General features: G+C 47.2%; 2 protein-coding genes across 2 annotated transcripts in view; one reads left to right on the top strand and one right to left on the bottom strand.

The window, feature by feature from the left end:
* Nucleotides 1–11,295, bottom strand: part of STN1 (STN1 subunit of CST complex) — a 55,571-nt gene extending 44,276 nt beyond the window's left edge. Inside the window, exon 1 of the mRNA XM_044297458.1 lies at nt 11,171–11,295. The gene's annotated coding sequence lies outside the window, so the exon portion shown is untranslated. The remainder of the gene's footprint in view (nt 1–11,170) is intronic.
* Nucleotides 11,296–11,785: 490 nt separating this feature from the next.
* The window catches only part of SLK (STE20 like kinase), a 53,616-nt gene continuing 52,688 nt past the window's right edge, over nt 11,786–12,713 (top strand). The window contains 1 exon segment of the mRNA XM_044297459.1: nt 11,786–11,950. Within this exon segment, the coding sequence (XP_044153394.1) occupies nt 11,801–11,950 (150 nt within the window). The 5' untranslated portion in view covers nt 11,786–11,800.

The following is a 12,713-nucleotide window of genomic DNA, read 5'->3' on the forward strand; positions in this document are numbered from 1 at the left end:
GCATGAGCCCTTAGGAGAATATTCATGCACCAGTCCGGACACCCTGGAATCTCGCAGACTTTGCCAGGGCTTGTTGTGCCTCTCATGAGTCAGTCAGATCCAAAAGGCGTCTCCCCGATGATAACAGACAATGGGAGGATTATTATTTATGTAATGAGCAACTGTGTTGGTTGCATAAGTGCGATGACAAATGCCCCAAGAGAACACTGAATTCAGTACAACTGTGCGATGAGACGAGTAAGAACAATGCTGGACCGGTGATTGGGGTTACTCCAGAAAAATCTATGCAATTAGCACAATTTTATATACAGCAGCCCTATGAGTTAGGTAGTGATAATAACAAGCTTAAAGGGATTTTCCAGGTGTTTAATATTGATGACCTAGATCATCAATATCAGATCTTCGGGGATCCGGCTCCCGGCACCTCCGGTGATCAGCTGTTTCAAGTGGCTATGCTTCGTATTGCAGATCAGCACCATTCACTTGAATGGGACATCGCTGGGGCTAGGTTATGTCACCAATGAACGTGACGTCACTGACCTGTGAAGAGGCCGCGGCGTTCTCTGAGCACTGCAGCCTCTTCAATCAGCGGATCGGCAGGGGTGTCAGGAGTCAGACCCTCGCAGATCTGAGGACAAGTCTTCAAAGTCAAAAACTCGGACAACCCCATTTAAAGGTGTATTCCAGTGTTATTATATTGATGGCCTATTGTCAGGTGTAGTGGTAACTGCAGCACCGCCCCCAATAAAGTAAATGGGAGCAGCACTGCAGTTCTCAGCTCCATTGGATGCACAGTGTCGGACCCCCTATTCCCAATCTCATATGGATGGCCTATCCGGAGGATAATCTACCAATATTAAAACCCAGGAACACTTTTGTTCCGAAAATTGCCTGAAAAACTGAACCAGAAACGGTCCTGAAAACTGGATGTGTGATTCCAGCCTTAGGATCCTTTCACAATGTCCGCAAATGGGTCCGCATCCATTCCACAATTTTGCGGTACAGGTGCGGACCCATTCATTCTCTATAGGGACGGAATGGATGCAGACAGCACACAGTGTGCTGTCCGCATCCGCATTTGCGGAGCGCGGCCCCGATCTTCGGGTCCGCAGCTCCGCAAAAGATAGAACATGTCCTATTCTTATCCGCAGCTGCGGACAAGAATAGGCATTTCTATAGGGGTGCCGGGCCTCAGGCTCCATTCACACGTCCACAGAATGTGTCCGCATCCGTTCCGCAATTTTGCGGAACTGGGTGCGGACCCATTCATTCTCTAGGGGGACGGAATGGACGCGGACAGCACACAGTGTGCTGTCTGCATCCGCAATTGCGGAGCGCGTCCTCGATCTTCGGGTCCGCAGCTCCGCAAAAGATAGAACATGTCCTATTCTTGTCCGCAGCTTGTCCGCAACACACCAGCCCGGCACCCCCATAGAAATGCCTATTCTTGTCCACAAGCTGATGACAAGAATAGGACACGTTCTATCTTTTGCGGAGCTGCGGACCCGAAGATCGGGGACGCGCTCCGCAATTCCGTCCCCATAGAGAATTAATGGGTCCGCACCCGTTCCGCAAAATTGCGGAACGGATGCGGACACATTCTGCGGACGTGTGAATGGAGCCTAAAAGGGTGGTGCAGCCAGTACGTATTGATGACCTACCCTCAGGATTAGGTCATCAATATCTGATCAGCAGGGGTCCGACTCCCGGCATCTCCACCGATCATCTATTTGAACAGCAGCTTCCTCTTCGAGAATACACTGCAGCATGTCGTCTTGCTTGCAGCAGCGGCACAGGTTAATTACAAGTGGTCATCCCATTCAAGTCACCCCCCCCCCCCCCCAAATCACATATTGATGACCTATCCTGAGGATAGGTCATCAATATGTACTGGCTGCACAACCCCTTTAGGCCTCTTTCACACGACAGTATGTCCATTTCAGTGTTTTGCGGTCCGTTTTTCACGGATCCGTTGTTCCGTTTTTTGCTTCCGTTGTGGTTCCGTTTCCGTTCCGTTTTTCCGTATGGCAAATACAGTATACAGTAATTTCATATTAAAAATTGGGCTGGGCATAACATTTTCAATAGATGGTTCCGCAAAAAACGGAACGGATACGGAAGACATACGGATGCATTTCCGTATGCATTCCGTTTTTTTGCGGACCCATAGACTTTAATGGAGCCACGGAACGTGATTTGCGGCCAAATATAGGACATGTTCTATCTTTAAACGGAACGGAAAAACGGAAACGGAATGCACACGGAGTACATTCCGTTTTTTTTGCGGAACCATTGAAATGAATGGTTTTATACGGACCGCAAAAAACGGCCCGCAAAACGGAAAAAAAAAACGGTCGTGTGAAAGAGGCCTTAAACAAAGGCATATATAACATGTCCAAAATGAATAATTGCCCAGGGTCAGAGCTCCCCAAATTCTGGAAGAACAAGCAAGTTTCCCAGGAGCCTCGTCCTGACACCAGAACTAACAAGCACTTCTTTCCTTGTCCCCTGCGCTGGGACATTGGCGTCCCTGAGGAGTGAGGTCTGTGTGGTTTTTTAAAGGTCTCGCCTGGGGCCAGTTTTATTTTGGAATATGGGGTCTTAATTAATTTTGGGGTGTGATATAGGGGTCATATGCACTTCTTGGCATTTAAAGGCAATAGGCTGGGGGGGGGGGGGGTTGGGGGGCTTGGCCTGCTGTACATACAGTGGATATAGAAAGTCTACACACCCCTGTTAAAATGTCAGGTTTCTGTGCTGTAAAAAAATTAGACAAAGATAAATCATTTCAGAACCTTTTCCACCTTTAATGTGACCTATAAACTGCACCACTCAGTTGAAAAACAAACTGAAATCTTTTAGGTGGAGGGAAGAAGACAAAAAAACAAAAATAACGTGGTTGCATAAGTGTGCACACCCTCTTATAACTGGGGATGTAGCTGTGTTCAGAATTAAGCAATCACATTCACAATCCTGTTAACTAGGAGTCAGCATACACCGGCCATCATTTAAAGTGCCTCTGATTAACCCCAAATAAAGTTCAGCTGCTCTAGTTGGTCTTTCCTGAGATTTTCTTAGTCGCATCCCACAGCAAAAGCCGTGGTCCACAGAGAGCTTCCAAAGCGTCAGAGGGATCTCATTGTTAACAGGTATCAGTCAGGAGAAGGGGACAAAAGAATTTCCAAGGCATTAGATATACCATGGAACACAGTGGAGACAGTCATCATCAAGTGGAGACAATATGGCACAACAGTGACATTACCAAGAACTGGACGTCCCTCCAAAATTGATGAAAAGACGAGAAGAAAACTGGTCTGGGAGGCGACCAAGAGGCCTACAGCAACATTAAAGGAGCTGCAGGAATATCTGGCAAGTACTGGCCGTGTGGTACATGTGACAACAATCTCCCGTATTCTTCATATGTCTGGGCTATGGGGTAGAGTGGCAAGACGAAAGCCTTTTCTTACGAAGAAAAACATCCAAGCCAGGCTACATTTTGCGAAAACACATCTGAAGTCTCCCAAAAGCATGTGGGAAAAGGTTGAACTTTTTGGCCATAATTCCAAAAGATATGTTTGGCACAAAAACACTGCACATCACCAAAATAACACCGTACCCACAGCAAAGCATGGTGGTGGCAGCATCATGCCAAGGAGCTGTTTTTCTTCAGCTGGAAATGGAGCCTTAGTTAAGTTGGGGAATTATGAACAGTTCCGAATACCAGTCATTATTGGCACAAAACCTTCAGGCTTCTGCTAGAAAGCTGAACATGAAGAGGAACTTCATCTTTCAGCATGACAACGACCCAAAGCATACATCTAAATCAACAAAGGAATGGCTTCACCAGAAGAAGATGAAAGTTTTGGAATGGCCCAGCCAGAGCCCAGACCTGAATCCGATTACAAATCTGTGGGGTGATCTGAAGAGTCCTGTGCACAGGAGATGCCCTCGCAATATGACAGATTTGGAGTGTTTTTGCAAAGAAGAGTGGGCAAATCTTGCCAAGTCAAAATGTGCCATGCTGATAGACTTATACCCAAACAGACTGAGTGCTGTAATAAAATCAAAAGGTGCTTTAACAAAGTATTAGTTTAAGGGTGTGCACACTTATGCAACCATATTATTTTATTTTTATATTTTTTCTTCCCTCTACCTAAAAGATTTCAGTTTGTTTTTCAATTGAGTTGTACAGTTTATAGGTCACATAAAGGGTCTATTCACACGACCGTATTATTTGTTTCCGTGTCCGATCCGCATCCGTTCCGTATTTTGCGGAATAAAATCGGCCCCATTCATTCCTATGGGTGAATTAAATTAGTGGACAACATTCAGTATGTTGTTCGCCACCGTCTTTCCGATTTTATCCACCGCTAAAATATGAAGCATGTCCTATTATTGTCCGTAGAAATCGGTCCGCTCCCCCATAGAAGTTAATGGATCCGCAAATATCGGATGACATACGGAATGGTTCCGCAAAACGGAACTGATTATATACGGTCGTGTGAATGTAGCCTAAAGGTGGAAAAAGTTCTGAAATGATTTATCTTTGTCTTATTTTTTTACATCACAGAAACCTGACATTTTAACAGGGGTGTGTAGACTTTTTATATTCACTGTAAATAAGGGGTTCATACCATCACGCCACATCTTATAATCTCTCTGATGCTTACATGTAGGCAAGGATGCAATAAAGGGTTCAATTAAGAGTTCTCTCTGTACAGTTCTCAGAAACACAATTTGGGGTTCTATAAACTGACGAACATCCAGCTGGAAAGGAGAGTCTGGAACAATTCTGATTGGCTGGTCGACTGACAGGAAACAGCAAACAATGCTCCTCCCAAATGTCCCTTTCAGCTCAATGCCAGGCACATCACACACGCTACAACCTCAGCTTCTAGTAGTTTAACCATTTATAAGGGGTGGAGATCAGATTCCATCTCACAATTTTCTAAAACCCTTTGGAAAATTAAAGCAGCATCCTAGTTGGTTGCATAAAGAACTTATCCAGTGTTCCTTTATGTCTGTGGTTTGAAATAGAAGCTTCACTTCCGTATTGGACGTCTGCACAGTGGCACTACAATTACAAGCATGCATAGGCAGCGGCGCAGTCGCTCAGTGGTTAGCACTGGTGTCCTGCAGCATCGGGGGGTTAGGTTTGAAATCTGACCAAGAATAACATCTGCATGGAGTTTGTATGTTCTCCCCGTGTTTGTGCGGGGTCACGGAACGGAGCAATGGATGCGGACAGCACACAGAGTGCTGTCCGCATCTTTTGCGGACCCATTGAAATGAATGGTTCCGTATACGGAATCAAAATACGGTCCGTATACGAAACGCAAAATACTGTCGTGTGCATGAGCCCTTAGTGTTGAGCAAGTCTCCACTGTTATGTAAACAGAAGACTGAGGAGCGTTGCTAAGGCTCAAAATCGGCCACTTTGGAGCTATTTTTCTAATAGAAATTTACGATTTCAGTAATTAAACTATATAACAAAAATGGTCAGTATCACTGCCCCTAAACATTATACAAAAATAAAAAAGAACGACAGTTACACTTTAAAACGTCAGTGTGTGGCAGCAGCCTGACAAGCACATGCTATGTACACAGCCTGCAGATAACGGCAATAGATGGAGTGTACACACATGGCGTCCCGGGTCATGTTCACATTGTCAGGACGGATTTGTTTGACCTTTTCTTTACACACCATTTATCTCAGTAAACTGCAGTTCAATGGCTTGTATTTGCAGCACTGCACAGCGGCAGGACGAGGCAGAGATTTCAGGAGGTTCCCCTCCACCAACCTTTGTGGCCCAATATCTTCCATCAACTGAACTCTCTGCAGGGAAACTCTAAGGCCTCTTTCACACGGGCGAGATTTCCGCGCGGGTGCAATGCGTGAGGTGAACGCACTGCACCTGCACTGAATCCGGACCCATTCATTTCTGGTTATAAGGGAAAATAATAGCATTCTTAATACAGAATCCCTTGTACAATAGGGCTGAAGGGGTTAAAAAAAAATAAAAAGAATTTAACTCACCTTAATCCACTTTTTCGTGCAGCCGGCTTCTCTTCTGTCGTCATCTTTGCTGTGTGCAGGAAAAGGACCTGTGGTGACGTCACTCCGGTCATCACATGATCCATCACCATGGTGAAGGATCATGTGATGGACCATGTGATGAGCGCAGTGAAGTCATCAAAGGTCCTATTCCTCAAAGATGAAGACAGAAGAGAAGCCAGGATTAAGGTGAGTTAAATATTTTTTTATTTTTTTTAACCCCTCCAGCGCTATTGTACTATTCATTCTGTATTAAGAATGCTATCATTTCCCCTTATAACCATGTTATAAGGGAAAATAATACAATCTACACAACACCGAACCCAAACCCGAACTTCTGTGAAGAAGTCCGGGTTCGGGTCTGGGTACCAAACATGGCGATTTTTCTCACGCGCGTGCAAAACGCATTACAATGTTTTGCACTCGCGCTGAAAAATCGCGCATTTCCCCTCAACGCACCCGCATCTTATCCGGGCCAAAAACATGACGCCCGTGTGAAAGAGGCCTAAGGGTCGGTTCACACTGAACTTGCCTGGCGCCAAAACAGCTCAATTCTGATAAATGGAACTGACGTTTAGTTGCAGAAATGTTCTGCAACAACGTGTTTGAAGGCAACCGCTCAGGCATGAGGAGAGTTAGACCTGTTTCACACGGGCGTCCCGAATTTGCTCCAGATGCGTCGCGTGTGCATAGCGGGAAAACCGCGCGAGTAGGCACGCAATTGTAGTCAGTTTTGACTGCGATTACGTTCCGATGTTGTTTTTTCCGCGCGAGTGCAATGCGTTTTGCACGCGCGTGAGAAAAAACTGAATGTGGTACCCAGACCCGAACCTGGACTTCTTCAAATTCGGGTTTGGGTTAGGTGTTCTATTAATATTATTATTTAATAATAGCACTCTTAATACAGAATGCTAAATAAAATGTGCCTTGAGGGGTTAAAAAATAAAAAAAATGTTAACCTCATCCTCTTGTTCGCGCGGCCGGCATCGTCTTCTTTCTTCATCTGCAAAAGGACCTTTGATGACGTAATCGCGCTCACCACGTGGTGACGTCAGCGCAGGTCCTGCTGAATGAAGATAGAGGGATCTTCTATCTTCATTCAGCAGGACCTGCGCTGACATCACCACGCTCACCACGTAATGAGCGCGATTATGTCATCAAAGGTCCTTTTGCAGGTCCTGAAAGAAGTGCACAGCCCCATTGAAGTGAATGGGTTCGGATTCAGTGCGGGTGCAATGCGTTCACCTCACGCATTGCACCCGTGCGGAATTCTCGCCGGCCGTGTGCAATACACATTTTGCGAAACGGAACAACTGGCCCCTAATAGATCAGTCCTATCCTTGTCCAAAATACGGACAATATTAGGACATGTTCTATTTTTTTGCAGAAAGGAAATACAGACGTAGGCCCCCTGCACACGAACGTGGTCGTGCAAAATGCGGGCCGCAATGCCCGAACACAGTCCGTAGGGCAGCCACAGCGGATCGTGGACCCATTCACTTGAATGGGTCCGCGATCCGGCCGTTCCGCAAAAAGATAGGACATGTTCTATCTTTTTGCGGAACGGAAGTACGGGACAAAACCCCACGGAAGCACTCCGTAGTGCTTCCGTAGGGTTCCGTTCCGTGCTTCCGTTCCGCATCTCCGGATTTGCGGACCCATTCAAGTCAATGGGTCCGCATCCGTGATGCGGAATGCCCACGGAACGGCACCCGTGTATTGCGGATCCGCAAATGCGGTCCGCAATACGGCAACGGGGTGAACACGTTCGTGTGCAGGGGGCCATACGGAAACGGAATGCACACGAGTACCGTCCATTTTTTTGTGGACCCATTGAAATGAATGGTTCCGTATACAGTCAACAAAAAAAACGGAACGGACAGAGAAAGAAAATACGTTCGTATGCATGAGCCCTTACCAGCGACTTTACTATGATCTGATTGAGTTTTAACAGCTAAATCCCAGCTCTCATATAGTCGCGCGGCATGTTTTTTGTGTATGTGACTTTTCAACGAATTGCTGTTGCACGACACGTCACCATGTTGCCCCAGCCTCTCGTGCACACAACCGTAGCAGGTCCGTGCCGGTATTGTGGCCCGCAGACAGCAGGTCTGCAATATACGGGCACCGGCCGTGTGCACACCGTATTATCCCGGATGTGGACCCATTTGAATGGGTCTGCAATCCAGGAGATACGGTGCAGAACAGAGGCACGGCTCGGAAGCACTACAGAGTACTTCCGCAGGTTTTCTGTCCCTGCCTCTGTACCGCTAAAAAGTAGCGCATGCGGACCGCAATCAAGTGAATGGGTCCATATCTGCAGACGGAGGGCACATGGTCGTGTGCATGAGGCCAGCCCGGCATCTATCCTGTGGATACGCCATAAACATCTGAGGTGGGAATAGCCCTGTAATGACAGCACTGGACATAGCAGAATGTCGTTGTTTTTTTTTTTTAAACTGCGCCACTGCTGCCCATGTAACCCTCGCTCTGACCCCAATCTATGAAGTTCTACAGAGTCCAGGCGTTTAGTGCCTAATGAACTACAAGTCCCAGAAGCTCTTCAGCCTTGTTGCAGTACAGGACTCTTTGGGGTTGTATTTATACAGAGCTCCAGATTGTCCTTGTGGTCCGTCCACATGAGACATAACATACAGCAGAAAAGCACAACAGTAAAAACCACCACAGAAAAGAAAGAAATTACAGGTTGGAAGAGTCTTAGGCCGAATGCACACGGCCGTTGTTCACGGCCGTGAGCGGTCCGTGGAACCGCGGCCTGGATTCCTCCTGAGAGCAGGAGCGCACGGCGTCATTGGTTGCTATGACGCTGTGCGCTCCCTGCTGCCGCCGCAATACAGTAACACACTAGTATGATCTATACCAGTGTATTACTGTACTGCGGCGGCAGCAGGGAGCGCACGGCGTCATAGCAACCAATGACGCCTTGCGCTCCTGCACTCAGCAGGAATCCAGCCCGTGGTTCCACGGACCGCTCACGGCCGTGAACATTCGGCCTTATAGGGAGCCTGTCACGTTGAACATGGCGTCCGAGCTGCAGGCAGCCGGTTATAGAGCAGGAGGAGCTGAGCAGACTGATGTATAGGTTTATGTTGTCATTTATACATTTACATTCGTCTCATCCTGGAGGCGGAGCTATCAGTGATTGACAGCTCTCTCTGTATACCCAGTCATAGCGGGAAGGCTGTCAATCACTGACCGCCTCCTGGACTATAAAGCCCAGAATGAGCAGGAAGATAAATGAATAAAATATAAGTAAGGCCTCTTTCACACGACCGTATGGCTTTTTCAGTGTTTTGCGGTCTTTTTCACGGATCCGTTGTTCCATTTTTTGTTTCCGTTGTGTTTCCGTTTCTGTTCCGTTTTTCCGTATGGCATATACAGTAATTACATAGAAAAAATTGGGCTGGGCATAACATTTTCAATAGATGGTTCCGCAAAAACAGAACAGATACGGAAGACATACGAATGCATTTCCGTATGTGTGCCGTTTTTTTGCGGACCCATTGACTTGAATGGAGCCACGGAACGTGATTTGCGGGCAATAATAAGACATGTTCTATCTTTGAACGGAACTACGGAAACGGAATGCATACGGAGAAGTACATTCCGTAAACAGAAATTAAAAAAACGGTCGTGTGAAAGAGGCCTAAGGATACTTCCACACTTGCGTTGTTAGATTCCGGCAGGCAAACGGATGGCATTTGTAGACGGGTCCGTCTCTCTGGTGTCATCCTGAAAAACGGATCCGGCATGCGCAGACCAGGAAACCGGATCCGTTTTTCCGGAACACTTGGTTCAGGATCCGGCATTAATGCATTTCAATGGAAAATAATGCCGGATCTGGCATTCCAGCAAGTGTTCCGGAATTTAGGACGGAGAAAATACTGTAAGAGGGACTGAACTGATGCATACTGAACGGATCGCTCTCCATTCAGAATGCATTAGGATTAAACTGATCAGTTCTTTTCCGGTATTGAGCCCCTAGGACGGAACTCAATACCGTAAAAGAATAACGCTAGTGTGAAAGTGCCCATAGACTGAATTTTGTCACATAAATCTATCCATCAATCAGCTCAGCTCCTCCTGCTCTATAACCGGCTGCCTGCAGCTGACATTGCATCTTCATGCTGACAGGTTCCTTTTAAAATCTTATCTGCAGATGATTTCCTACCGTGTGAATGAGCCCTTAAAGACAAACTCAGGAAGTTTTATCAAAACTGGTGAAAATGAAAACTGGCTTAGTTATCCATAGCAACCAATCAGATTCCACCTCTCTTTTTCCAGAGGGGCTCTAAAAAACGAAAGGCGGAATCTGGTCGCTATGGGCAAATTAGCCAGTTTTCCTTTACACCAGTTTTGATAAATCTCCTCCCCCACTGTCTTTGTTGCCCAGAGCTATCAATCACAAAGCAGCTTACATTTTTCAAGGGCAGAATATGAAATGAGAGCTGTGCTGTGATTGGTTGCTTTTCTTTTAGCCATTTTTTTAAAATAAATTTTCCCTATATATTTGCAAACAAAAACCCTACAAACACAAGAAGTCTATCACCAGGAGGGATTCAGAGCCTTATCTATGGTGAGCCCCTCAGCATCCCCCTGCCTGCCGTCACTTCTGCTTTAGTTATAAATAGTAAGGGCGGGTTTGGAAACATAGCATAACTATGACCTGACAAGACAGAGGCTATTGCATCAGTTGTGATTGTTAATAAAGTTCGAACGTTAAAAAAAAAAAAAAAATGTTGCTAGGGAAACGAGCGCGCTTATCCTGCAGAAAAGCGAGGACGCGCAGCGTGCGGCCCACAAGTTGACGTCTCCCGGGCCACAAAAGCGCTCAGTGTTCTCCATGAACCCGCTGTACTTATCTCTGCCCTAAAAGATATTATAAAGCAGAGTCTGCTGTGCGAGTCATAACTGTTAATAAAGTTTATATTTTAAAAAAAAAGCTGTTGCTGGGGCAACGTTCGCGCTCCCGACGGAGAGGCAGTGGAGGGATCTCGGGGACGCGCAAAGCTGGGCCCCGCGTAGAGGAAGTGTATGAGAGGGGGGTGTAGCGCTGCTCGCGGCCTGCGGTTATTGTGCGGTATTTTGTCTCACCTTCTGTCGCCCGGTCGGGGGCTCTGGGCGCTGCGGTTTGCTCGGGTAACTCCCCCTCTTCCTCCTCCTCCTCCCCCCTGTGTGGCCGCGTCCGTGTGATGGGCTGGGCCTGACAGTAATGTGCGAGCAACCCGCGGCCTTCGGATAGCATTTACAGCAGGTGGATCTCCCTTCTCTCACTGACAGATCCCTGCAGACTGGATCTGGTGGACACAGCAGGATCCGACTCTCCAGGCGATCCAGGACCAATCTGGGGCTCTGTAAAGGGACATTGCAGCCACCGGATGAGATTTTCTGGGATCAAGTAGGATCCACAGCTGTGGCTGTCATCACAGGAGTCAGAGGCTCCGCTGTCATCAGGGGGATAGACTTTGGTATCCGTCATCTGGAAGATCGAGGTGGATCTCCTGTCTGAAGGATCTGTCACCAAGCAGGATCTGCTCTTGCCTCTATCATCATTGGAATCGAGCAGGATCTACTGGTGTATTTATTTACCATCAGAGGGATCAAGCAGGGTCCCCTCACACACACACTTCCAGGAGGGGCATGAAGCCAGCAGCCCCCCACTGACCGTCTTCTCCTCGCTTCCAGGGCTGCGATTTGGGGAGCGGCCACCAAAAAGCAGAGGAAATGTCTTTCTTTAACTTTCGTAAGATCTTTAAGCTTGGCGGGGACAAAAAGAAGAAGCAATATGAGCACGTCAAGAGGGATCAAAACCCGGAGGAGTTGTGGGAGATCATAGGGGAGCTGGGCGATGGAGCCTTCGGGAAAGTGTATAAGGTGGGTGACTACGCGTGACTACGTGGTCCTTCATCTGCCGGCTGACCGCAGACCCCCATGGTGAGGGTTACTGACCAGTGGGACAATCACACAACCGTATCCGTTTGGCGGTCCACAAATTGCAGATACCGACCGTGTGCGTTCTGCCATTTGTGGATCAGCACGTCCCACCCTTTGTTAGAAATGACTATTCTTGTCTGCAAAACGGACAAGATTAGGAGATGTTCTATTTATTTATTTATTTATCTTGTGTCTGCGAAAGGGACATGCGGATCCGCACTGCTGTCCGCATCTTTTGCGGCTCCGTTAAAACGAATGGGTCCGCGTTAGGGATGAGCGAACTTGTGTTTCAAGTTCGGAGTACATGGTTCGGGTTATCTGAGAATTCCGTTATGGATTCCGCTACGACGGTCCATTAAGGTCTGTGGTAGCGGAATCCATAACGGAATTCTTAGATAACCCGAACCTGAAAACACAAGTTGGCTCATCCCTAGTCCGCATCCAATCTGCAAAAAGTGCAGATCAGATGCGGACCTAAAATACGGCGGTGTAAATGCCCCTTCCCCGACGGAATGTCCCTCGGCGCTCATCAGTTTGGGTTATTAACACCAGTATACAGTGGAGCTGACTGGTGTATACAAGAGGGGCTGAAGATGGGGTTTTTATGGCCAGTTTGTGGCACTTGTCACGGGGTTTTCATTTCTGTGCTGGTATCTGTAGTCCTACAAGTGGCACTCCCTCCTTATGTAATGGTGTGGTGGGC

Source organism: Bufo gargarizans, chromosome 6, assembly GCF_014858855.1.
Source record: "Bufo gargarizans isolate SCDJY-AF-19 chromosome 6, ASM1485885v1, whole genome shotgun sequence".
Classification (NCBI taxonomy): Eukaryota; Metazoa; Chordata; class Amphibia; order Anura; family Bufonidae; genus Bufo; species Bufo gargarizans.